Source organism: Coffea arabica, chromosome 1e, assembly GCF_036785885.1.
Source record: "Coffea arabica cultivar ET-39 chromosome 1e, Coffea Arabica ET-39 HiFi, whole genome shotgun sequence".
In the NCBI taxonomy this organism is placed as follows: domain Eukaryota; kingdom Viridiplantae; phylum Streptophyta; class Magnoliopsida; order Gentianales; family Rubiaceae; genus Coffea; species Coffea arabica.
The window spans coordinates 54,911,271-54,936,340 of record NC_092311.1 but is presented as its reverse complement, the minus strand read 5'-3'; the positions used below and the strand labels follow the sequence as shown (position 1 = coordinate 54,936,340).

The 25,070-nt window shown below is 37.8% G+C and overlaps 3 protein-coding genes across 7 annotated transcripts; 2 read left to right on the top strand and 1 right to left on the bottom strand.

Moving 5' to 3' along the window:
• The first annotated feature begins 2,146 nt into the window (after positions 1-2,146).
• On the top strand, positions 2,147-8,682 carry LOC113718389 (kinesin-like protein KIN-14I). 2 transcript variants are annotated; one of them, XM_072065629.1, is made up of 19 exons: positions 2,147-2,897; positions 3,260-3,426; positions 3,533-3,676; positions 3,786-4,022; positions 4,118-4,186; positions 4,326-4,394; positions 4,659-4,733; positions 4,849-4,977; positions 5,081-5,162; positions 5,335-5,430; positions 5,547-5,720; positions 5,819-5,925; positions 6,012-6,192; positions 6,367-6,526; positions 6,604-6,857; positions 6,948-7,111; positions 7,185-7,346; positions 7,712-8,193; positions 8,283-8,682. In XM_072065629.1, exons 1-19 carry the CDS (start codon positions 2,756-2,758, stop codon positions 8,410-8,412), a joined length of 3,024 nt encoding a protein of 1,007 aa, XP_071921730.1. In that variant the 5' UTR covers positions 2,147-2,755; the 3' UTR covers positions 8,413-8,682. The 2 variants fall into 2 exon arrangements, with proteins under 2 accessions (XP_071921730.1, XP_071921726.1); XM_072065625.1 differs by having other exon boundaries at positions 2,148-2,897; positions 4,656-4,733.
• A 1,305-nt stretch (positions 8,683-9,987) lies between these two features.
• LOC113718379 (uncharacterized) lies at positions 9,988-14,047 on the top strand. Of its 2 annotated transcripts, XM_027243290.2 has the most exons (10): positions 9,990-10,706; positions 10,856-10,939; positions 11,048-11,181; positions 11,328-11,425; positions 11,921-12,009; positions 12,108-12,213; positions 12,589-12,734; positions 12,817-12,887; positions 13,124-13,238; positions 13,423-13,673. In XM_027243290.2, exons 1-10 carry the CDS (start codon positions 10,455-10,457, stop codon positions 13,588-13,590), a joined length of 1,263 nt encoding a protein of 420 aa, XP_027099091.1. In that variant the 5' UTR covers positions 9,990-10,454; the 3' UTR covers positions 13,591-13,673. The 2 variants fall into 2 exon arrangements, with proteins under 2 accessions (XP_071921740.1, XP_027099091.1); XM_072065639.1 differs by lacking the exons at positions 12,589-12,734; positions 12,817-12,887 and having other exon boundaries at positions 9,988-10,706; positions 13,423-14,047.
• A 555-nt stretch (positions 14,048-14,602) lies between these two features.
• On the bottom strand, positions 14,603-18,660 carry LOC113718359 (probable polygalacturonase). Of its 3 annotated transcripts, none has more exons than XM_027243275.2 (6): positions 18,471-18,660; positions 16,852-17,165; positions 16,240-16,360; positions 15,964-16,138; positions 15,809-15,879; positions 14,603-15,700 (listed from the first exon to the last, which is right to left on the bottom strand). In XM_027243275.2, the coding sequence occupies exons 1-6, from the start codon at positions 18,505-18,507 to the stop codon at positions 15,030-15,032; spliced, it is 1,389 nt and encodes a 462-aa protein (XP_027099076.1). In that variant the 5' UTR covers positions 18,508-18,660; the 3' UTR covers positions 14,603-15,029. The 3 variants fall into 3 exon arrangements, with proteins under 3 accessions (XP_027099076.1, XP_027099070.1, XP_027099082.1); XM_027243269.2 differs by having other exon boundaries at positions 16,852-17,169; positions 18,475-18,660; XM_027243281.2 differs by lacking the exon at positions 18,471-18,660 and adding an exon at positions 18,090-18,440 and having other exon boundaries at positions 16,852-17,169.
• Positions 18,661-25,070: the final 6,410 nt, after the last annotated feature.

The following is a 25,070-nucleotide window of genomic DNA, read 5'->3' as shown; positions in this document are numbered from 1 at the left end:
AGTAACTACTGTCCTTCAAGCAGTCAACAAATGATGTGGATGTCTTGGGCCGGCTCTAATTAAGCAAGGATCCCAACTCAAAGCTACCTCGATCGACAAATGACATGATGATGATATATGCATGTATATCTTGGCCTTCAAGAAAACTCATTGCTCTGGCTGACTCTGCAAATAACTCAGATTCTTTTTTAACTCTTCAAGCAATAATACTACTGCAAGGTTGTTTTGTAAACTACGAGAAAGTCTTTACTGCAACCCATTCCAAGGTTGTTTAGTACAGGAACTCGGCGACCTTGTGCTTCGAAGAAAGGTATTCGACGACGTGTCATTTTGGCTGGCTCATTTTTAATTTTATCCTTACCCTTATAAATCGTACATTACAAATATTTCATCACAAACCACTCGCATTGGACTAGTGGCCACTACCAATACATAAAAGTTTGGTGGGGTGGAAGGCGAAGGTTCCCACCAATTTGCCACCTTAAAAGTGGCTTTGTTTAAAAAATTCAAACGGATGCATCGGTTTGGTCCAATAGTGATTAAGTCCCTTTTGAATTATCATTTGATCTCTTGAGATCCTCCTCGTCCCCTCCCCTGATGTAAAATAATCTATCGTATCGACAAAAAAAAAAAAAAAATCAACTCCCTGTACATTAGCTAGCGGAACTTCTTTTTCATCTGTTTCTTGAAACGTCCCGTAGAAAACAAATGAAGACAATTCTTCTATTCAGTATAGCAGAGGACAAAAACATCTACATCCACCTACTCTTATTAATTTTTTTTTTCCATTTTTCTTTCAAAGATTCTTTTTTTCCTTCTACCTTCAACAACTAATTTGAATTCTGCTTAATTAAGGAGAGGCGGGAATTTTTTTTTTTTTTTTTTGCTCTGTGGTTTAGTTTTTATTTGTTTTACTACGGTTTCTTCTTTTACTTTTTCCCAAATTTCTGGGATAATTTGCTTTTGACGAAGAGGTGAATAGTTTTTGTAACACACTTAGGCATTATTTGCCAAGTTGAAAAATATATTTATATATATAGATTAATCTTAGATACGCAATTAGTATATGCATTACTTTTACTGTTAGATACGTGACATTATTCAACCTCAATTTTGATAGGTTGAATTGTTGAAGAGTGACAGTGGATTGGTGGGATATTCACATATTAGTACTTTCAAGGTGGAGTCGACAAATTAACATGCAAAAGGCATAAAAACTGCTTAAATCCATTCGAGTCACCTATTTTGACAATTTTAATAGTGATATATTTCATTAGTACTTTTGGGGTGAATCGACGGAATTAATATGCAAAAGGCACAAAATCCGTTCAAATTTATTCGAATCACCTACCTTGACAACTCGAATAATGGAACATTCAATGAGCACTTTGGAGGTGGAGTCGACAAATTAATAGACAAAAGTCACGAACTATAGATGAGAGAATGGCATTGGATGTGGGTTCCTAAATATTGCCGTTGTTTTTAGTAGCCAGAGATTAGTCGCATCAGCGAGTCATTTTAAAAGAACGCTTGAAGCACCTAAGATTTGAGGTAACGAGGATTGGGAGAAGGCTTTGTCAATGGTTGAGACTTGAGAGTAAGATCAAAAGAGTTGATGAATTATGTGGTTTTTGTTTGAAATTTCAAACTTGCGCCAGCTTATTCATCTGTTAGTTGAGAAAATTCGGGTGGATAATAGACTGTGAAGTAGCCCCCTCATTGGATTCTTGCCGAAAAGTGGACCTTCATAGGAAGGAGGCGAGGATGCAGCTCAAAACCATCAGCCAAATATATATATATATATCTCGATCCGTTTCTTATAGTACAAGAAGAGTGAAAAAGCATGAGAACCGATTGCATTTTTTTTAAAAAATTTCCACATAAAGAAAATGAAAAAGGAAGAAACGCATACGAACGCGTTGATGAGTGTCGCGTGGGATTAACGCGCTAAGAAATTATAGGGATTTTTGTTCACACTGAAGAAGTCCGAAGCAATAGATACGGAATGAGGTTCGGAACATGGTAGCGCAGGGAGGGAAGAATTAGATATTCAAAAGTAGCGCAGAGAGACGTTTGTTGCTTTGGTTTGGTAGCAGTTTGTATCTGCGTATCTTAGTTCATGTATGTGTATGTATATGCATGAGTACTACATAATCTTACAGTCAGTCTCTGAGCGCGAGAAAGAGAAGAAAGAAAGGGTGGGGGCGGTGGCGTAGTGGAATTGCAGCAAAAGCGAAAGAAAAGCAGCAGCAGCATCATCATCTTCATCATCATCAAAAATTAAAAGCATGCCCAACTCCCTCCTTCTGCTGATCTAATCAAATCAATTACTACTGCTGCTGCTGCTACTTACCGGTCTGCTACACCATTTCATTTCGGCCATCCCCCAACCGGGAAAAAAAAGAAAAGGAACAACCTACCTTGATTAAAAAAAGTCTAAAAAACTGCATATTAGAGAGGAGTGCATTATCAACAAAGCAACGCTCTAAAATAACGAGTACTTTTTCCTCACACCAGTTCTTTCCAACTCACCCCTCCTTCCTCCTCCTCCTCCTCCTCTTTTCTCTTTTTCTCCTTTCCACCCATATTTTTATGTTCCCATCCTGTCATCTCAATTCCTAGGTCTCTCTCTGTATTTCATCCTAATTGGTTCGTTCTGCTGCACTTCGACAATTTCAGAGACTTTGATTGATGGTACTAGTTTGAAAGTTGTGCACTTCTCTTTTTCTTCCCTACATTTCTCAAAGAATTGGGAATGGCAACGGCTGCGGCGCCGGAGGGTGGAGGAGGGGCTGCATTGGCATTCTCGGTGGCGTCTGTAGTCGAGGACGTTCTTCAACAGCACGGCAACCGATCCCGAGATCTTGATTTGGATGCCCGCAGAGCAGAGGAAGCCGGTATCTTCATTCTTCTGCTCCGCTCTTTCTTAAATTTCTATTGCTAATCCAGAACCAAGATAACCTTTTTTTTTTTTTTTTTTAAACAATAACAAAAAAAGAGTGTGAAACCAAGCTGTTTGGTTGAATTCCAAATTCTCCCGACTTTTCAGGAGCGTAGTCAATTACTATTCCCACTTGGTATTCTTGAGATCGAACTTGAATTTGAATTTTAACGGTTTCTTTGTCAAATTTCTGTTCGATGACTCCTAGTATAAGTAGCACTAGTCAAAATACAAGTTTCACAATTTTTTAGTCGAATTGTAGGTTCTCTCTCTCTCTTTGAATAATGTGGAGTGAAGGAGCCCGTTTTGGTTTTGCAGCCATCCGAAGATACGAGGCTGCTGCTTGGCTGAGAAAGATAATTGGGGTCGTTGGTGCAAAAGATCTGCCAGCAGAACCTTCTGAGGATGAATTCAGGCTCGGCCTAAGAAGTGGGATAATTCTCTGTAATGTGCTTAATAAGCTCCAACCTGGAGCCGTCCCAAAGGTGAACCTCAATTTTCCTCTGATGGCTAACAAATTCAGTGGGTTGAAATTAGGAGTTTCAGGCCTGGTATTTGTTCCGGTCTTTTTACCTTGCTCCGTCCATTCAGGTTGTCGAAAGCCCTTGTGATGCCGCACTTATTCCAGACGGAGCGGCTTTGTCTGCATACCAGTACTTCGAGAACGTAAGGAACTTTCTGGTAGCTGTACAGGAGTTGGGGATCCCCTCCTTTGAGGCATCTGATCTTGAGCAAGTAGGTCTAGTTGCTGTCATAATGCTACAGAAGACTATTTTCTTCATTTTAAATTTCGGAGCGATATTTATTGGAACATAACATTGAATCTCCTGCAATGTCATCTCAGGGAGGGAAATCCTCAAGGGTTGTTAATTGTGTCTTGGCACTTAAATCCTACGCTGAATGGAAGCAGGCAGGAAGCATTGGAGTTTGGAGATTTGGTGGAAATGTGAAGCAGGTGACATCTGCAAAACAGTTTGGGCGCAAGAACCCCGAGCCATTCACAAGCTCACTATCAAGGACTGCATCACTGAATGAGAAATCTGTGAACTGTGCATCAACTGAAAATGAACCTAACAAAGAGGTAGCTATTCCATCTTACAGCATTTTTTATGCCTCCTCTACCATTTCTCAAAATCTGGGGGTTATTCATTGCAACGTCCCTCTTTACTTCTGCAGCACAACTCTTCCTTGAGTATGCTTGTCCGTGCAGTTTTGTTAGATAAGAAGCCTGAAGAAGTTCCAAACGTAAGAGTTTTAATATTATGTACATGTGACATCTGGTACTTTATTTATTTATTTATTTTTTAAAAAGATAATTTTCGTTCTGTAAATTTCTGCTTGCGTTGATATTTATCTTGGACGTTATGTCTTCTACTTGCTACAGCTTGTGGAATCTGTGTTAAATAAAGTTGTGGAGGAGTTTGAACAGCGCATCGCAAGCCAAATTCAACTGGTAAGTCTATCTTGTGAACATCATTGTTGTCTTTTGTATGTCGTTCAAATCTTTGTTCTTTGGTAACTACTTATGATTTTCATCTAGATTTCCTTCATCTTGTTTTGAATCACTAATGTACTCCGACCTACTAGATATCAGCTGCTTTTGGAATGATAGTAATTGCGGTTCATTTCTGATCTCATTTTGCTTCATCTTCTGACATCTGAAGATACATTTGGAACTGATGCTTCACCTTATCGTATTTACATGTCCAAACAGCAGAAAGCAACTTTAAAAGATTCAACTATCTGTCATGCCAATAAACCATTCTTAAACAATGCTTCTGGCAATGTAAAGGTAATTTATGAATGTTATATTTCATATAAGTAGCATGGTGGTTTATGAACTGATATAATTTATCATATAGAAAGTTTTATCAACTGATACTGATGAAATGTTTGAAACCACTAAGGTTGGAAATAAAAATGCCACATTGGTGAAGAAGGATAATTGCTTTCAGAAAAGCTATAACCCTGATGAACAGTTGAAAGTATCCATGAAGCAGCAAATGATTGTTGACCAACAAGAGAGAGATATTAAGGTAAACATTAGAGTCTGAGCCTAAATAATCTTTCTAATGTCTAAGTTCTTCAAAAATTTCTTTTGGATTTGACCAGAATTATCTTTTGTTCATTTTCTTCTAGGAGCTAAAGCAAACTCTTTCTACAACAAAAGCTGGGATGCAGTTCATGCAGTCCAAGTTTCATGAGGAAATTCAAAATCTTGGTAGGTGAATTTTTATCCTGGTTCTGTTTGGCCAATGTAACTTCTCAAAGTTTGTACTTCTTGCGGGATTTGGATAAAGGGGGGGGGGGGTGTGGTGGTGGTAAAGGCAAACTCTTTCAGGCGTACATTATTTGCGGCTTAGCTCATGTTTCTACTTGGTGGTTTTATGTAGGCCTGCACATTCATGGGCTAGCTCATGCTGCTTCTGGTTATCATAGAGTTCTCGAAGAAAACCGCAGACTTTACAACCAAGTGCAAGACCTTAGGGGTAAAATTTTAAATTTTCAATAAATCTCCTAGTCGTTGCAATGACATTCAGGTAAAAAAAAAAATCACATTTAGGCCAATAACCATATGAAGTTTAGCTTTTACTTGTTCAACCAGGAAGCATCAGGGTCTACTGTCGAGTGAGACCATTCTTGCCACGACAAAACAATCATATTAGCACTGTTGATCATATAGAAGAAGGAACTATTACAATAAATACACCAGCAAAGCATGGAAAAGGGAGGAGGTCTTTTAATTTCAATAAAGTGTTTGGGCCCTCAGCCACTCAAGGTTTTACTTTACTAGAATAAGGGCTTTTTTTGTTGTTAACATTTTTAATGAAATTTTCAGCTCTGCTAATAGCTCATTTTGCTATTGGTTTGTGGCAGAGGAAGTCTTTTCAGATACTCAGCCACTGATTAGATCAGTTCTTGATGGATACAATGTTTGTATATTTGCTTATGGGCAAACAGGATCAGGGAAAACTTACACCATGGTATGGCAACCAACATATAAATGTTTTTCCTCATTGTTGGGCGTGCAGAAGCATGAAACTATGTGATTTTCCTCTTTTCCTTTCAGAGCGGTCCTAAAGATTTGACAGAGGAAAATCAAGGGGTAAATTACAGGGCATTGGGTGATTTATTCCTTCTTGCTGAACAAAGAAGGGATACTTTCTACTATGATGTATCCGTTCAGATGATCGAGATATATAATGAGCAAGTTAGGGATCTCTTGGTTACTGATGGAATTAACAAAAGATATCCTTTGTATAATATCCGTGTACTAGTACAGTTTAATTATACTTGCAGTCCTTGACAACTGGAGCAATATATGTTCATTTCCTCATGCATTGGTATCTGAATTGCATTCTCTCCAGGTTCAGACTAAGGTTTTCATATTCATTTCAAATAGTTTTCATTAACTTTAATTACATTAGAAATTCGAAACAATTCTCAGACAGGACTAAATGTTCCTGAGGCAAGCCTGGTTCGTGTAACATCAACTTACGATGTTATTGATTTGATGAACCTGGGACAAAGGAACCGTGCAGTGGGTGCAACAGCACTGAATGACCGTAGTAGCCGCTCTCACAGGTGTAAATTCATTGCCACCTTACATGCTCTGTAGTTGATTTGCTAAATGCTGACCCTTCTTAACAAAATTTTTGTAGTTGCTTAACGGTTCATGTCCAAGGAAGGGACTTGACTGCTGGAAACATTCTCCGTGGCTGCATGCATTTGGTTGACTTGGCAGGAAGTGAGAGAGTGGACAAATCTGAAGTGACTGGAGATAGACTAAAAGAGGCACAACATATCAACAAATCACTTTCTGCTTTGGGTGATGTGATCTCTTCCCTTGCTCAAAAGACTGTGCATGTCCCTTACCGAAACAGTAAACTCACCCAGTTGCTCCAAGACTCACTTGGTAAGGGCAGACAGAAAATGATCAAGCCTGTAATTGTTTCATCTTTTATTCCTATAATGTAACTCTGGTTCTGGGGATGGGTTTTTTTAGGAGGACAGGCCAAGACACTAATGTTTGTTCACGTAAGCCCTGAGCCTGATGCCATAGGGGAGACAATTAGTACACTCAAATTTGCAGAGCGTGTAGCTACTGTTGAACTTGGTGCTGCACGAGTGAACAGAGATTCTGCTGATGTAAAAGATCTTAAAGAACAGGTTACTTCCATTTTCTCGTTGAATGTTAAACTTCCTCCACAACATGGTTGTGCTGACAGGGGTGTGTTTTCAGATTGCCAGCCTGAAGGCTGCATTAGCACAGAAAGAAGGGGATACAGAGATGAAGCAGCTAAAGATATCTAGTAGTCCATATGCTATGCGGCCTCAAGAAAGAGACATGTCAACCAATTATAACAGCCAGAGGAAACCTATGGGGGATGTGGGCAATATAGAGGTAATGTTTTTGGACCATTATGTTGCATTCACTTTCTATTTCCAGCCATTGTTGCAATTCTTGGCTTGTTGCCCTCTGCTGTGAGAACAAGTAAACAGCTAATGTTCACTATGCAGTGATGTACTAAAGTATGCATCTCCGTCTAGATAATTATTCATCTCTGGCATTGTTTGAAAGTAACAGTGTTACCTGGGGCCATGGCCTCCAACAAACATTTTCAAAAATTAGTTCCATATAACTACAGACTATGAGTTAGGATCAAATCTGGAATATACTTTTCCATCCACTGGTAGTCTTAAATTTTCTTCTTTACTCATTCAGGTTTTTATTAATCCTGATAAGTCATTCTTCTGACACGTTTACAGGTTTGTAGCAATTCGGCATTAAGGCAAAAAAAGCAAAGCTTTGATCTTGACGAGCTACTGGGAAATTCTCCTCCCTGGCCCCCAGTCACTGATAGTCGTGTAGACTACATGGAGGATGATAAAGAAATGGGCTCAGGCGAATGGGTGGACAAGGTCATGGTAAACAAGCAAGATCCTATAAAGGGGGCTGATAGCCCATTAGAGTGCTGGGAAGAAAATGGCACCAATGATTTTTACCAGAAATATCTTTCAAATTCTTCTGGTTTGTATTCGGATAAAGCTTATAAATTGCTTCAAGGAAACGGTCGGTTAGAGGTTGCTGCTACTGATGATTTGGACGAGCTTGATGCTGCAACTAGTGATTCATCTGAGCCAGATTTGCTTTGGCAGTTAAATCATTCAAGACTGAATAGTTTCACCAGTGAAAGTGGAACAAAGATCCAGAAACAAAATCCAAAGCAAGCAAACAACTCAAACTTAAGGTATTTGTCTGACCTTAGTACCAAAACCAAATGATATTACTAGTTTCCAGAATGCTAATCTTAAATTCTTTGATGATTTCGTGTGACAGGAGCTTGGTTCCAAAACTAGGCCCTTCACCATCACGAAAAATGAGTAATGGGCTTAGTCACCCACCTTTACAGAATGGGAGGCAGGCGGGTGCTCGTGAAGTGAAGAGAAAGAATGGGACAAGGAAGTAACGAAGGTGTTTGAGGCCCTTGCGATTTGCAAATATGTAATTCATGATTTTTTATTTTTTTTTCAATTATTTGTGTGTTTTGAGAGAGAAGAGAGTTTTATTGAAATTTTCCTTTCTTTCATATTTCTGAGGCTACCTTCACTATGTACATTAGTGCAGCAATAATTCCAGTTGCTTGCTTAATTCACTATACATTGTGTACAAGACCAAAGAAAAATGGAACAATGAATACCAGCTGTTGGAAGCAGAAAAGTAGATAGCAATTTTCAGATTCTGCAGCCCCATCCTAGATTTCAGCTTTTGTTTGCAGTGTTTGCAATGGTAACTTGCATCAGTGCTTCACTAGGATCGACTCTCCTATAAAGGGAACAGTAATGTCCAGATGCAGCAGAAGAGGAATGAGTCCTGACTCCTGACTTAAAATTCCTGCACATGAGATATTTGGATTAAATTTTTGGGAGGGGCTAAATCCACACCCCTTCCTACTAAATCCATGCCCCCATGCACTCATTGGAAATTGCTCTAATATATTAACCACCCGTTTGGTGTACACTACCGAATGGCAATGACAATCTCAATAAAAAATCCCTCAACGGCAATCGGTATTGGCGAACTTTAACAGTTGTTTGTTGTTGCAACTAGGGCCGCAAATAAATCGAACTACTCGAGAGTTCGAGTTCGAGCTAATCAAGTCGAATTCGAGTTTAAAAATATTGAACTCATTAACTCGCGAACCGGCTCGAGTTCAATTATATATATGGAACATGGATGTGTCGAGTTCGAGCTGATCAAGTCGAATTCGAGTTTAAAAACATTGAACTAATTAGCTCGCGAACCGGCTCCAGTTCGATGATATATATGGAACATGGATGTGTAAAAATCCAGCATTACTTGTGGAGATATCGGTGATAAATCAACCTTAACTCACAAGCGGGAATTTAAAAATAGAAGAAATGATCAAAATAGAAATAATTTTTGAATTTTATTCCATAATAATTCAAAAAGAGTTTCATTTTTGAATAATTACCACATCAAAAAAAATCCTTTTATACACAAAGTCAAAGTGACATTAAAATGCCCAATCACATATGGTGTTAAAATCAGAAAATTGGGGAAAAAACACCAATTTAATTTACTAGTTTTTGCCTATAAATTGCAAGAGCTTAAAGCCTCTGGGTTTACCCAGAAAAAAGATTGAAATCACAATGATATTTTCTGTTCTCACAAGCTGATATGTGTAACAACAATTGGTAATAAATTTATTTAAATTGAGTTGAAAGAACACTCAGAACGTAGTCACGTAAAGACGCAAACTCAGGCCATGTCGAATGGATGAGCTCTTGCTTCCCAAAATTTCCCTCACGAATTATAAAAAGAAAAAAAGACCAGAAAAGCCATCAACTCTGCCTCATGGTTTACTCCAAAAAAAAAAAATCTACCTTATGGTTTGCTTGGTTGAAATCCATTAGAAAACAATACTCAAAGAAGGCGTGAACGTACGAACACACCGTGTCACGCCTTCTCTCTCTCTCTCTCTCTCTCTGTCTTATTTTATTTCATTTTTCTTTTGCTTTCTTTTTCTGGTTCATGGGGGGAATAAAAATCAGCATAATCCGTCCGTCAGGATGATATGCCACGTCGTCGTTTCCGTGGTTCTTGTCGCGACGAAAAACCCTTCGAGGCCCATATTTCACATAAACCTCAGCTTACTGCGGTGCAGCTGTGAATTCCATCCCCACCCCCGGTTCAATTACTCATTTACTCTATACCCTGTCTCGGGCCTTGACCAGCAACACAGAAACCAAACATCGGCTATAGAAACGTAATCTCTCATTTGTCTTAGTCGAGCCGGCACGGAATAAAGGGTTCCGGTACGGGGCTTTAACTTGCCTGTAAAACAGTGGGACAATTGAGAGATAACTTAGCTTCGTCGTTCAGAATCTGTTGTAGCAAAATTAACCACCTTTGCAGTTCTCTTCATCTAGGAGAGGGGAGAGAGAGAGAGAGACCTTTCAGCTTTCTGCAATCAAATTTGTGCAGAGTATGTCGGAAGGAGAGTATGACAACAGCAGCGGCGATCCTTCAGAGAAACTAAGGACTCTGAAAATCACCAGTCTTGACGAGGAAGAAGATGAAGAGGATGCTCCCATGGTTGATGATGTTTATGAGGAGGAGGACGACGATGAGGAGGAGGAGGAAGGTGAAGAGCCGGTGTCCTTGGGCTTTGTGGAGAGCCCTAAACATTCGTGGTCGCTATCTCGGGAGTTGTTTCCTAGTGTAGCTGGTGGTACTCCTGTATGTTGTTCAAAACTACCATTACTTGATACTAATATCTAACACAAAACAACTTTCTCAAATTACCGTTTTGATTTTGTTTATATGCAAAATTTGCTAATATTTTATTGTTTGATTACGGGATAAAGCAATTACCTGTTGAAATGCAGGCATGGTTGGATCCGACAAATTTACCCAGCGGGAGGTCTTGCCTTTGTGACTTTTGCGCCCAACCTTTGCAGTTTCTGCTTCAGGTATCCATATTTCTCGATTTATGTTCCTCACTTCTGCAAATTTAAGAATGCCGTTAGACCGCCAAAAGTAGATAATCTCTTGATATTATTGTTTTTCTTTGTACTCAGGTTTATGCACCTCTTTTACACAAGGAGTCAACATTCCACCGCACCTTATTTGTTTTCATTTGTCCATCTATGTCTTGTCTTCTTAAAGACCAACATGATCAATGGAAACGGCAGCCCGAGAAGGCATTTCGAAGGTACCTTCGGTCTCCCCGCCCTCCTCCCCCCCCCCCCCACCCCCAACCACAAACAACAACAAAAAAGGATGATGTTATTCTGAAGAATTTTCGTATAATACATCTATTAAATTGTCCTCTCTTCACAAAATGGTGGCTTTCTGCAGTGTGAAGGTCTTCCGTTGCCAATTGCCTCGTTTCAACTCGTTTTACTCTAGTGAGCCTCCAAGACATGATGGTAGTGACAGACCTACTAGAAATGGAGGTTAGTCATAACTTCTGTTTGCTTCTTCCTGGGGCTACAATGAAGATAGATTGGTAACTAGCTCATTCCTGCAAAAGTCTTTTATTGTTTTATTCCTCCTAACGATGATTTATGAAGTACTTTTCCTGGCGGAGGGGAGCGGCAGAGTGGGCCTTACATGCTCAGCTTTAATTGTGTTTATCTTTTAGTTTTACCCCTGTTCATGTAAAAGTTGGAGTGCAGCTTATGTTTTATTAACAAAGGCAAGATCGTATCATTTAGATATTAATGGGACTTCCTGCTCCAAGAATGAGTGCATACATGTTCATTTGTTAAATGCAATACATTTATGCTGCATATATGTTCATTTACCAAATGCTATACGTTTATTGTGCATAGAGCTAGAAGAGAATTTCCTTTGTGGTTATGTTTTACTATGGTGTGCAAGGAACATCCAATCCGTTCTAGTTGCATTTTATTTCTTGACTGTGATGTTGAGATATTTTTTTGTCTCAGCCATACTCTGTAGCTGGTGCGGTACATGGAGAGGAGATAAAATTTGTAGTAATTGCAGAATAGCGCGTTACTGCTCTGAGAAACACCAGGTGATTTGGACACGAAGATTTACTCCTTTTTCATCTTTGAACTCTTTTGGATTTGAGTTTTAACACTAGTCGCCTCTTCGTGGACCGACTATATCCAGACAGCACACTGGCGTTCAGGTCATAAAATTGAGTGCCTACAGCCCTATATGGTACCAGTGGCTTCTGCATCAACCATTAGTGATTTACCTGCAGAAACACAAAAAGGTAAGAAGAATAATTACAGCTAAACGTCTTGTTGGTTGCCCCTGGATCATGAAGTATATTGACTTGTACTGCAGAAGAGGTCCTGATGTGATTTTAAAATGCCTGGGTCAAGCCATTTGCTTCCTGATCGAGTTAAATTAAGTCTGAAAACAAGTCCCAGGTAGAGTCTGTTATTAGAAGGTACTTATTGGCTTAAAATATTATAAGCCAGAGTCATAAAATGGTACAACCACACTTTCCTTATCCTATTGGAGGCTTTAGCTTGCAGGACTTGTAGTACCTGATGGTGTGGAATGTGCGCGTTTTGATATGTAAATTTCATTTTACTTGTTTGAAATGATATACACATCTCATAGAGTTTCCCATTGCATGCAGTTGCTAGCAATCACCTGTGGCCACAATTTGAGATTGTAAATGAAGATGAATGTCGAGATAAAAAGTCTGAGTATGATGGATTTGATAAGTCATTGGTTTCACAAAGCCAAATGGATGAAGTCAAGTCATTACTAGACACCTTTGAGGTTAGTGTTGTTGTTTAGGTAATGTGGTGTTATGGATCGGTGAATGATCTTATATAGCCTCCTTTTCATTGCTCCTGACTAGGTGGGTGGTGACAAAAGATCTTGGGCAGCTTTTCAAGAGCGAATATCCCGTGAACCTGAGCAAGTATTGAGGTTAATAAACATGAATTTATTTCTAAGCATATACATATCCATGGGAAGTGGAACAAAAACATTTATAGGTCAATCATATGGCTCAAGTGGGGTGGCAAAAAAATTTAGGAAAATTTTCCATCTCTTATTTCTTTTTTTGATAATAAGAAAAATTTCCCATATCTTGCTCTATCAAATTTTCTCACTTCCAAGAGGGGTGTCATTGCATCTGAAGTTCAGATTTTGTTGTGAAACAGGTACTATAGACTGGCAAAAACCAAACCACTATGGCCCATATCAAGTGGCCGGCCATCAAAAATGGATATTCCAAGGTGCAACTATTGTGGTGGGCCTCGAGCTTGTGAATTCCAGGTGCAGTGCTTTATTTCAGCTATGCATATGCTTTTCCTCAGCAGAAAGCTCTATAGCTGCTCGATCACTGGCCCATTAATTTTGGTGCCTGTTGCATATGTAGACGTTTTACCTGTCCAATAATGCCATACCTGAAAATTCCTGGCTTTAAACTATGATCTTATCTTTTTTCCCTTGGTTACAGGTATTGCCGCAACTACTATATTACTTTGGAATTGAAAATCATGCAGATTCTCTTGATTGGGCAACTATTGTGGTGTATACGTGCGAAGCCTCGTGTGAGAATAGAGTTGTTTACAAGGAAGAATTTGCCTGGGTTCAGCTTTTATCTCAATCAGCTGCAACATTGTGATAAATGTTATGATCCTCCCGTTTTTTCTTGTTATCTGTGTTTCCGTTTCTGTGTGAATCAGAGAGAAACAACCATTTTTTTTCCTTGGTGCACTTTTTTGCTTTCGCCACAGGGAATTAGCAAAGACGCGAGATTTATGAACCATTGTGTGTCTGCATGAGATGGTGCAACGTGGATCTAAATGCAGTTGCTGCATACCTGATCAGGGTCTCCACCTGGGATTAATTAAGAGTGTGATAAAAAAGACCACTAAAACAGTGCGATGAGAAAAACCGTTGTCTTTTTCTTTTTCTTTTTTTTTTTCCGGTGCTCAACAAAAAGCAAGCCTTACGAGCATCCGGATTCAGGAATGTTACCTTAGATTTGTCAACTAATTGATCCCGTCGGGTGTGAATTGTGTGATGACAATAATAATGTTTTCCAATGATAATCTCGCTGCAGAGATGAGGTTCGTTCATTTTGTGCATCTATTGGGGGAAATGGCGTGTTTGAAGGGTTGAAATTATGTCACGGTTTGAATAATTATCACGGGTTTTGTTAGAAGGCTGCAGAAGCATTTGGCTGCCTCGTTTTGGAATTCTCAAGGCTTAATCTCTTTTGATTAACCAATTTCCTTGAGCTACACATCATAGACGTGAGGAGGGGATACGATAGAGGAATGTACCCTACACTCGGACGATGTGCACCATAACAAACAAAATATTGCAAATGAGAAACTTCCATTGCTCGCAGCCAAGACACTGCAAATGAGAAACTTCCAGTGGGCGCAGACACCAAGCCATGAAGCGCTTGAAATTTGTCGGGAAGAAACTTCCAGCTGGCCCAGGCACGCATGAAGATTGCAGACAGGGTGTCTCTGTCTTAGCCCTTTCGGACTTGCACTAAAAACGGGACACCAAAATGCACAAACAATAGTGGAAGGTTATAGTTTTAAAGATTAAAATGTTAGTAGACTTCAAGAACTATTTAGCAAGTTGCCATAACTCTATTCGGTTGTCATGTTGGCCTGTAATTCAATCAGATATAACAAGAAACTTTATTTGGAAAAAACAATCACTCCACTCTATAATGCCCCTTTTTTATCCATCTGGACAAAACCAATCTTGAACTAGTCTCCGGTGCAGAACTTTACAATGTAAAATAATGACAAAATGAAAATGAAATAACACTAGACCACAATGTATCTGAACCGTACTGCACTACCAAAACTTTTTCTTACAAAGTGAATGAAGAAATTGATGCTGTACAAGAGGAGACAGATTTGACAGGTAACACCGCTTGGGAGAGTTTGCTCACTGGAACACCAATGTTAACCAAGCAAAGCATGAGACCGAAGTATCTAGCTCGCATCTTATTGGAAGATTATACACCAGAATCAGAGGAGTTGCACCCTCATAGAATCAGAATCGAACGAGATAATGTAGTTTTTGACACTTATATCATGAAATTGCAACTTGACTATTTGAATATAGCTGGGAGAAGCAAGTGGTTGAATTAGGAAATATTTCCTGGAGGTCTGGACAGGGTTCAGGTGAGACATTATCAGATGATCCTGACACGCTAGAGCAAATCCATGATGCAGAAGGATCAGAAGTAACAGAAAAAGAGATGTTTGAGAGACATAATGAAGTGAAAGGAGATTCATTTATGCCAGTGAAGCTTCCCGCCACGGTTATGTTTGTGCCTCTTATGTCCTTAAAAGTGATTGCACTGATAGTTGGTAAGGCATGAGGATCAAATTTGTCATCAGGATGTGAATCACACTGCCCTGTTGCTTTCAATCCTATCTGCACATTTTCCATTATCACATCTGATATCAGGATGTATTTAATATAACCACCCCTCCCTATTGAGGTCTTCAGCTCGATGCCAACAAACGAGTTGTGAATATCAAGATGCTCAACTAGTATGTTTGAAATGCCTCCAGACATCTCACTTCCAAAAGCCACACCTGATCCTGTGCCTGATTGCAAGCGGATCCCACGGATATGAACATTTGTAGTAGGCTTTCCATAGGCAATTCCATACTCATCCCAACCGCTCTTGAGTGCAATTGCATCATAACCCATACTAATGTTGCTATTCTCAATACAAACATGTTCTGAAGAATCTGAAACTCAAATTGCAGATTTATGTTTCATTGAACATCGTCACAAACATAGAGATAGACTTACTATGCGTAAGAAGATTATAAGTAGCAAATAAATTTATAACAAACCTGGGACTATTCCACTAGTATATGGAGACTCGGGAGGAGAATGAACTGTTATGTTCTGAACTAGCACATTACTGCATCATATTTTAGAAACTTATAAGTTTCATGTTCTAGCTTTCCTCTAAAAAAAGTTATAAAAGTAAAGAATTCAAGGGTACCTGCAATATGCCGGGCGTATATTCCAGGCAGGGGCATTTAAAAAGGTCAAGTTGGAAATAACAACATCATTAGAGCCAACAAATTCTACTAAATGTGGTCTACTGTAGTTTAACAAGTGGGAGTTGAATTTCTCCCACCAAATTGAACCTTGACCATCAATAGTTCCATTGTTGCCTGTATCAAATAAAAACACATAAAACTTGCATGAGAATACTGAGAAGATAATCTATACACCTAATAAATTGACGCATAAAATTAAACAAAAATGTTCATACCTGTAATCACCACGTCAGTCAAATTATTTCCACTAATTAAGCTGCGATATCTTCCACCTGAAACTTCAATAGCTCGACCGTACGAAGGTAATGGGTCAACTATATCCCAGTGAGTATAATCCTAAAGAACAAAATAAAATCCATAAGAAACTAAAATGTATATCAAATGTATAAACTTGAAAACTATCCTTGTTTATAGGCAAGTAATTGATCCTATCACGACATAAGCAAATGTGAAACTAAATGTTAGGAGAAGTAGACTAACAAGAGAACAATTTTGAACTTTGGTTTGCTATCTAAGTTCACCATGTATACTTACTTGAAATGCTGAAAAAGAATGTGTTGCAAATACCACAAGAAAACAAGTTAAAGCAACGACAAAAGTAAACATCCATAAGTTCACATTCAACCAAACGAATTAGCTAGAGGAATTCTACATGGAGTAACTATATGTGGAGGTTCCCACCCCAGCAAGACTATCACTCTAGAATGTTAAATTGTGCACCATGTTTCATCTAAGACAGGTGGCCAAATTAGAATACCAGCTGTAAAGGTTTACATCGACAAACAACGTGGCTTTTTACATTCAACAAGTTAGAAATAGAAGGCAACCTGAGATCCAAGAATAACAGCCTCTCGTTCCAGGAATAGAGTTAGGTGGCTCGTGAGATTAATGCATCCAGTTAGCCACCTACCACGGGGGACATAGAGTTGGGCACCCCCCTTGTCCGCAAAGGACTTAAGATAAAATATAGCATTCTGGAATGCTACAGTATTTGATGTTTTTCCATCCCCAACTGCTCCGAATTCCAAGACTGACACACTGTGTGGCCGAGGTTTGAGGGGCCTAATAAACTGGCATTCTCCATCGTATTGAGTCCCAATGTGCTTAGTTGCATCACAAAAAGCCAAAAGCAAAAGAAGTACTGCCTGAAGAGAAGAAAGCCAGTAAGGAAAGAATTAAAGGTCGTATATGTCAAACGTCGTTAACTAACATGCATGAATTATGATTTATGAGTACCGCTTTCTAGTGTTTCATGGAAGCAAAAACTGGTCAATCAAGCAAAAACATTTAACTACTAGATTCAATGGATGTGTAAAAGAAAATTTGAAACTTTTTCATATTGAATCTTTGATCCAATCTTCTTTTACCTACGAAAGAGTGAAACCAATGAGTAGCTTGTTCCATTATACCATGTCCGCTTTAATTGAAGACTCCAACTAAACAAAACACTAATAAATAGAAGTAGCTATAACATCTGAAATTTGAAAATTGATGGACACGAGAAGTAAAATTATGAATGAGCAATTGAAAGGCCCAAGATAGGCAAGGTTTTCTAATCTTGTTATGTTCTTTAATAAGCTGAAGTTGGAGATGGAGCCAAATTTGATACCTTTATTGCATATTTTACTGGGAAAAACTCACAACTCCGCTTGAAAGTCCAACAAATACATAGGCGTATTCCACTGTGCTAGATTAAAAGAATATGCAGGGAAATCAAAAAGAAAGGACTGAACTTAATGAGATGAAGACAATCAAGGAAGTAGATAAAACAAATTTTAGTGTTGGAGCAAGCACCATTGCCGCAGGTATACGATTTACCAAGTTTAGATGATGACCTTGTTACCGAGTACCACGTCGGAGCAAGAGAGCAATGTATGCCCAAACTAGCCGAAAACAGAATATCCCAACAGTAGTTCATATTAACAGAGAAGAGTACAAGACCAGTTCAACTAGCAAACAAACACGAGTCCTTCGTTTAAACCAAATAAACCAAAGAAAAAAATTGCAAAAAAGCCTTCGCAGCAAACAAAAAAAAAAAAAAAAAAAGCATCCGAGAATCTATCACCAGTAGGTAAATTGTGGCCATGAAACGACAATGTAGCCAATTGAAGAAGCTGCAGTTAGAACTAGAAGCTGGGATCGGCCCGATCTTGACTATAAGACGGATTCAAACTCCAGAACAAGACTTGAGCACGACAAAATTAGCACAGCCAGTAATGCACAACAACCCTTATGAACCATGATTTGAACCATTCAACCAGTTTAACATATGCAAACGCTCGAAACAAGTGATGAACACTGAACAAATCAGCGCAAAGTTGTAGCAAAAGTATCAGCATAGCAATTAAATCAGAGAACCCACCCGGAATCTATAGAGGAAGTCACTATAGAAAACAGTATTAGAGCCCAAAAAAAAAAAGAAAAGAAGAAAAAAAAAACAACGTACTTACTAGCCTCTTCACGAGTCTCTTCTCCTCTCCCATTCTTGACCACCCCTCAGTAGCTTTTGACTCTGTACAAGAATGATAGAGGGAGAGAAGAGAAGAAGAGCAGAGGAGAGAGGCGAAAGAGGTGTGATTTTGTATTTTAGTGTGGGCTTCGTATTGTGTTGTTTGGGGGAGTGATAGTCAGAGTGGCAATTAAGAAGAACAAATTATTATGCTAATACCCCCCAAAAAAAAAAAAAAAAAAAACGTATGGTAAGAGAAAGCGACAGCACGGATTAGGAAAATGACAGATGCTGGTCTTGATACATTTTGCATTACTATGTTGTTGCCTTTGTACGACACTTTTGGTGCCAGTATCACATACATAGATACCGATTCAATCAAAATACGTAAGTGGAATAAAAGTAGATAGGCGTGTATTTCTGAAAATTTTATAGAGCGTTTCAGAAAATGTACTAGTAAAATTCCGTAGGTATAAATAAATGGAAAGTGGTAGGGGAGAAATTAATGTAATACCATAATTATTAGCCATAATCGCTCTGTTAAAAATGGCTAATTTGCAAACGGGTCATTGCCGACACGAAATTAGCGCAGCAACGGCAGAGAGGGAATGGGGGAGAGAGAAAAGAAGGGGTGGGTAAAGACAAGAAGTGCGGTAGTATTACATGTAGTGTTTGTCCAAAAGTCTAAATGAGTATGTGGAGTGTGAGTTATTGTTTAGAAATGGGCTCTTGTTTGTCAGAAATTAGGATAGTGCTTAGTTGTAGTATGGTAGTATAATACTCGTATGGCAAATGGCAAAATTGGGATTGGAGCAATCTTTCTTTAGCACCAGTTGTTGTAATTACTAAAAGGGATAATTGCATAAACCTTCTCCGAAGTTTCTCGCATTAGCACTCATCTCCCATTTGGTTCCTAAAATAGTACTGACCTCCCCTAGAAGGAAATTAGACATATTGCTCAAAAAATAATTATATGAATTTACTTGTATACCCTAACTAATTACAAAAACTTAATGAACAAATTTTCACTTACTAGAGACAACTTTATCTTATTAGCCTACACTTTCTAATTACTTGTAATTAGGTTTATCTCATGCTCAGTAACTTTTAGTGATGTTTATTGGTGCTAATAACATAAATATATATATGTTAATTAACTGATTGCTCGGTGATATATAATATATATATATTTGGTGCTAATGACATAAACAATTGTGTTACCCCACAAATAACTATTCACATTGCTAATAGAGAATTTTAAGAGTGCGGTGTATTATTTATAAGTTTTGCTGCAAGAATCTGGATATATAGTCATTTAACTAGCCATTAGCATCTAACGCTACTTCATGTATCATTGGTGAACTTCATTCGATTGCACTTACACCTCTTGAATTTTACTAATTCTTAATAGCTTTTCATATTTTGTCATTTCTCTGTTAATACAATTTGGCAAGCAGCATGAATTACAAATCTGGTGCAAATTTTTCATCTTACCCCTTAAAACAAATTTTTAATGGTAACTTTTCTAGCATGGACTGAATTTGCAACAAAATTCTTAAATTCAAGGGTGATCACTGCTATTTTCTAAATCATAAGGGAGGTGAGTGTTAGTGTTAGAAACCTCATGGGAAGTTCATGCAATTTACCCTTACTAAAGGGAACGCTAATAATCATAAAAATGGGAAATTGACGGAGATGAGGACAAAGGGAATTAAATTGTGGGATGACGGTGTGCGAGTAGAGGATTTGTAGATGGAGGAGCAAATGGTGCATGGACAGCGGACAGGAGGAGGAAGAGCGGCATCTGGCCATGTGGGGGATGAAAGACAAAGGGACCCACCCACCACCCCAATGATGTATGGAAATTTGCTAGGCTGGCATCACTCACTTGCCAGATCACAGCCGTAGACGGCCTGTCCTGGGCCCCCTACCAACCTTCTTTTAGTTTTTTCCCTCTCCCCAGTCCTGACTCTTTTGAGTCCCGACCCCTGACACCTGAGCTGAGAGCCTTCCTCCCTCAGGCTCGGGCCCTGGCCCGGGCCCACGCTGTGCCCCCGCTAGCCCTGCTTGCTTGAATTTTTTTAAAAAAAATTTTTAATTTTTGGTTTTCTCGCCCTGTGACAGTCCCCGCACCTTCCTCACTCATATCCTTCGCTCCTTTCCTGTTTTTGTTTTTGTTATGTTGTGGTCATCTTCCTTGGGCATTTTGTACGTCTTGGGTATCTTAACCTACTCAAATTAATTAATGTTGAAGATTAGTAATTGGATTTTTCCTAACAGCTGCGTAATTTTGGATTTTTTTCTACTAACAGTTAATTTACTGCATGCATGTCAATGCAAACAATCACATTTATAGCCCTTTCTACATTTAAATATTATATATATTTTTTATAAAAAAAAAATATTCCTAAGACCCCTCCTTATGAATACCTGTTAGCCAAATAGTCCTCCTCCTTATGCTGCCCCGGAACTTCTTATCGGATAAACGCCCAAAAAAGACGTCTCACTCGCAAACCTGTTCCGGTTAAACTTCTACTCTTTTTTTAATGCTAAAGATAGATTTTCATTTTTAAATTTGATTACTCATAAGTATTATTTCACTATTTTGTTTCAAGTTACTTATCGACTTTATATTTTTATTTCTTTTTCTGTTTCTCCTTTCTTAATTTCTTTTTAATTTTTTTAGCAGTTGTTTCTTGTTAATGCATTCGTTTGAGAGTACATGACATTAGGCTTTAGGCTTCCCGTTTAATTAGGAAAAGATAATGTGGTAAGTTGATCAGAACGGGCATTATGCATGCCAAAAAACAAATGTACCTCAAGATGCTTTAGGTCCCATTTTGGGGTTACCTTCTGTTTTTACTACAGAAGGACAAAAGCAATGATTTCATGTGTTCGGTGAACAGCATTTATTGAATTCAGGAGTAGAGTTTTTAGCGAATGAAACATTAATTAACCTGTTTGGATTGCCGGTTTTCGTCGAAAAATTATATCGTTTTCCGTGATCACATTTCTCTATTACCTTTTTCCCTCACATACATCAAATCGCTACAGTAATTTTTCCATGAAAAATCACGGAAAATGCAATCCAAACACATTACAGAGATTTTCAAATTTTAGAGCAATTTTTGTGTTTCAATAAATAAAAATTGAAATTTATACATTACCAAATAAAAAATACTTATATAAGTGTACACCCAAACAATATGATAAATACTTTGATCAAATTTTTATTAATTAAGTACATTTTAATAAACTACAGCAACCTTAAACGGTCCTTAGCATGCAAGTAGTTGATCGGTGTTATTAGGGCTGGGGCTGAATAGAGTTGCTAACATTTTTTTGAAATTCTTAAGGGGGGAGGGGTTCACCCGATTGATATTATTATTGTTGTTGTTGATTGTGTGTGGTGCTCCTTTTATGAACTGGCCTGCTCTGGTTATGGAATTTTATACTCATTGATTGGGATTGATTGCTGCTGCAATTAACTGCCGATCTTGACTGCCACCCACCAATCCGCTGTAATTCATCCCCAAACAGAGCATCAAGCGGCTTGCCCTACCAACCGGGGCACGCTCTTCCAGCACATGATTCCATTTCAGTTTCCACTATTTGGTCCCTTGTTCTTTTTTTCGTTATCTTATATATTATATGAGTACTTGTTTTCTTTTCTTCTAGATTAAATTTGGGAAATGGCGTATGTTGTTATAGGCTTCTTTTCTTTTCTTTTCTTTTTTGGGGAAAAATGAGTTTGTTCCTGTAGGTTTTTTTTTTTTTTTTGGATATAGAATTGTTTTTCAAAGATTTTCGCTCTTAGTCCCTCACTAGTCTTTTAATTTGGCAGCCTCTATAATTTTTATTTTTTTCTTTTGGTTTAAGTTCAGCTAGAATTCAGAATTTTTCAAATACCAAGAGAAACCAGACTTTTTTTTTTTTTTTTAAAATCACCGTCTTGCATTCCCCAACTACCTTTTGGAACGTTAGTGTTTTATCACGTTTGTCTTCCTTTTGGTTTTCTAATTTAATTTGAATTATAATTATTTTGGTACAAGGGAAAGACCGATCCTGCTAGTCAAAATAGACCCTTGTGGATTTGCCGATTAATATGATTAGGATTAGATGATGTGGTTATTAGAATTTAAGAGCTACCGCCATAGTGTTTCCTTTTTTCGTTTTCCTTTGGGTCAAGGTAACCTCTAATCCTTGGGAGAGGATGGGAAGGTAGATTTTGTACATCTTGACATCTTAGGTGTCAAGGACGAATGATTTTAGAGTTTAAAATTGACCTAGCAAAACCAATATATTTGTTCGGATTGAGATGATTTTAGATGAAATAATTTACTTTACAAATTGTAATTACCTTTTTATCTCACATACATCACATCATAAAAAGTGATATAGTAATTATTTCAAATAAATCATCCAAATAAACTCATTTCTTTTTTTTTTAAAAAAAAATTTTGAACCAATAGGTGAATCGGACTAGCTTTTAGCTCATAATTCAATCGGTTTAAATGCCCATATCAAGTAATTAGCTTTTAAAAAATTTTGAATAGTCTAGATAACGGTAAACTATATAAAACAGATAGAGAAACATAATATAGTGACTATAGATTTAATTTTATCATTCTTTTATTTTGTGAGTTTAATATAAATCGAATCTCTTGTTTGAGATTCCACTAGTCAAATCGGTGTATTCCATTTGATTTTCAATCACGTTGAGTAAACAACTCGATCTTTTATAGGTTAGGAAGGAATTTGGATGAAGGATACGGTGTTACTCTCCAATCTTACAATGAAAGACAGATTTCATCTAAAAATGTTTCTTAATAGATCATCTAGAAATGTGAATGAAAAAAATTTACCAAGAAAAATGGATACGCTTTTCGTGAATACATTTTCCAATCACCTTTTTACCTTATCGTTATAATAATTTTTCTAAAAAAAAAAAGAAAAAGAAAAATGCAATCCAAACATGGATAATGGTTATCAGGAATGCACGCTAAGAATAATTCAAACAAATTATCCGAGCTCTAGTCAAGTACGGAAGCCCAATCCTGCACCTAAAGAAATTTAAGGCTACATGAATGCAGGAATCTCCTTATCCGAGTGCTGCAATATGGTATTAAACCTCCATAGGTTCACGCATGTAACTCAAAAAAAATATATTAATCTTTTATATAAAATTTATCGTGTATACACTATCACTATTCGATACATGATAATTTATCTAAATTTAAATTTAAAATCTAAATTTTGCTCACGTATCATGTATCCAATCGTGATAGTGCATGCACTGCCAGTGTATATAATATTTCATTTAAAAAATATCTAGCAATATTCCATAAGATTGTATTTAAAATATTATTTGAAAGTATTACGCGGATAAGATATTATTTAGAATAATTAATCTAACACTCTTTTTGGTCATGTATCATATGCAAAGACATATAAATTGATAAGAGGATAAGAAGGTGATTAAAAATGTGTGCGTGATACAAGCACAAATATTTTTCCAAATAATCATGCATCCAAACTAATGACAAGTCTTAAGAAGCAAAAACTCAGTGAAATGTGTATTTTTCTAATCGTTTTGATGGTAGTTTCATGAGATTGATTTGAATGTTATTCTTTTTTTAGTGGGTTTCTAAGAATATTATCTTCTTATTCTAAATTCAAGCAAATCTTTTAACTTCAAAAAACAGGGTTTTTTATTGTAACTAAAGATGTCATATATAATTTGCTAAATAAATGGATTTCTATCAAAAAGTGTATATATGTATATGTGTGTGTACATATATCCATTAAAGAATAAAGAAAATACTCATAGTAGAAGCAATCAAGTTGAAATTGAAGAGTGCTGTAAAATAAGGAAAAAAATGAATGGTTAAAATGGTCGTAATATTGTTCAAAATGGCAATAATTGATCACAAGTTTTTTTTGTTTTGACAAAAAATATTCAATTCTCTAGAACGAGCGTTTTAAATCACTCTCTCATCAATTAACCGAAATTGCCCAAATTATGAGCAAAAAATGTCCAGATTATGTCGTCATTTTACTCCCTTTCCCATTCCCGCCATAGCAGCATTCTCCACCACTTTATTGCCACCTCATCCTCTTTTCTTACCTCTGCCACGTTTCCTACCACTCACTTCTCCCCTATCTTTTACTGCTCGATACCTTTTCCCCTCTCTCCTTCACCCACCGCTCTCCAGCCACCCTCACTCCCCTCTTCTTCTTCCCCTCTCTTTCTTCCTCCTCCTCCTCCTCCTCCTTTCCAATCAGTTCTGAAAGCCATCAAAAGAAATCAAATTCGAAGTAATTATCAGAATTTTGCTGAAAGGGGATAGCTCCAAGAGTAGTTTTTTTTTTTTTTTACCAATTAATGGTGTTGGGAGGGGTAATCTTCTCAATCTCAAATAGCCTTAGGATCTCCAATGGGCTTGCACAACGAATCCGACCTCTGCCACGGCTCTTTTACTAGCAACCCTCTTATAAGATCTCTAGCCGAAAATCTGACGACAAGAGACTGGAAATTGTAGGGGCTGCTCGACAGCATTGAATAAGGTCGCTCGATTCCCAGATCCCTTGAAGGGA

What these genes read in the sequence shown, in the direction of transcription:
- LOC113718389 (XM_072065625.1), top strand. Translation starts at nt 2,756, where the DNA reads ATGGCAACGGCTGCGGCGCCGGAGGGTGGAGGAGGGGCTGCATTGGCA. An exon ending in TGGGCCCTCAGCCACTCAAG is followed by an intron (nt 5,721 to 5,818) that starts GTTTTACTTTAC and finishes GGTTTGTGGCAG; the next exon opens with AGGAAGTCTTTTCAGATACT. An exon ending in CAGGGAAAACTTACACCATG is followed by an intron (nt 5,926 to 6,011) that starts GTATGGCAACCA and finishes TTTTCCTTTCAG; the next exon opens with AGCGGTCCTAAAGATTTGAC.
- LOC113718379 (XM_027243290.2), top strand. Translation starts at nt 10,455, where the DNA reads ATGTCGGAAGGAGAGTATGACAACAGCAGCGGCGATCCTTCAGAGAAA. An exon ending in CAGACCTACTAGAAATGGAG is followed by an intron (nt 11,426 to 11,920) that starts GTTAGTCATAAC and finishes TTTTTGTCTCAG; the next exon opens with CCATACTCTGTAGCTGGTGC. An exon ending in CATTACTAGACACCTTTGAG is followed by an intron (nt 12,735 to 12,816) that starts GTTAGTGTTGTT and finishes GCTCCTGACTAG; the next exon opens with GTGGGTGGTGACAAAAGATC.
- LOC113718359 (XM_027243275.2), bottom strand. Translation starts at nt 18,507, where the DNA reads ATGGGAGAGGAGAAGAGACTCGTGAAGAGGCTAGTAA. An exon ending in ACTCGTGAAGAGGCTAGTAA is followed by an intron (nt 17,166 to 18,470) that starts GTACGTTGTTTT and finishes CTCTTCAGGCAG; the next exon opens with TACTTCTTTTGCTTTTGGCT. An exon ending in TACTAGTGGAATAGTCCCAG is followed by an intron (nt 15,701 to 15,808) that starts GTTTGTTATAAA and finishes TTTGAGTTTCAG; the next exon opens with ATTCTTCAGAACATGTTTGT.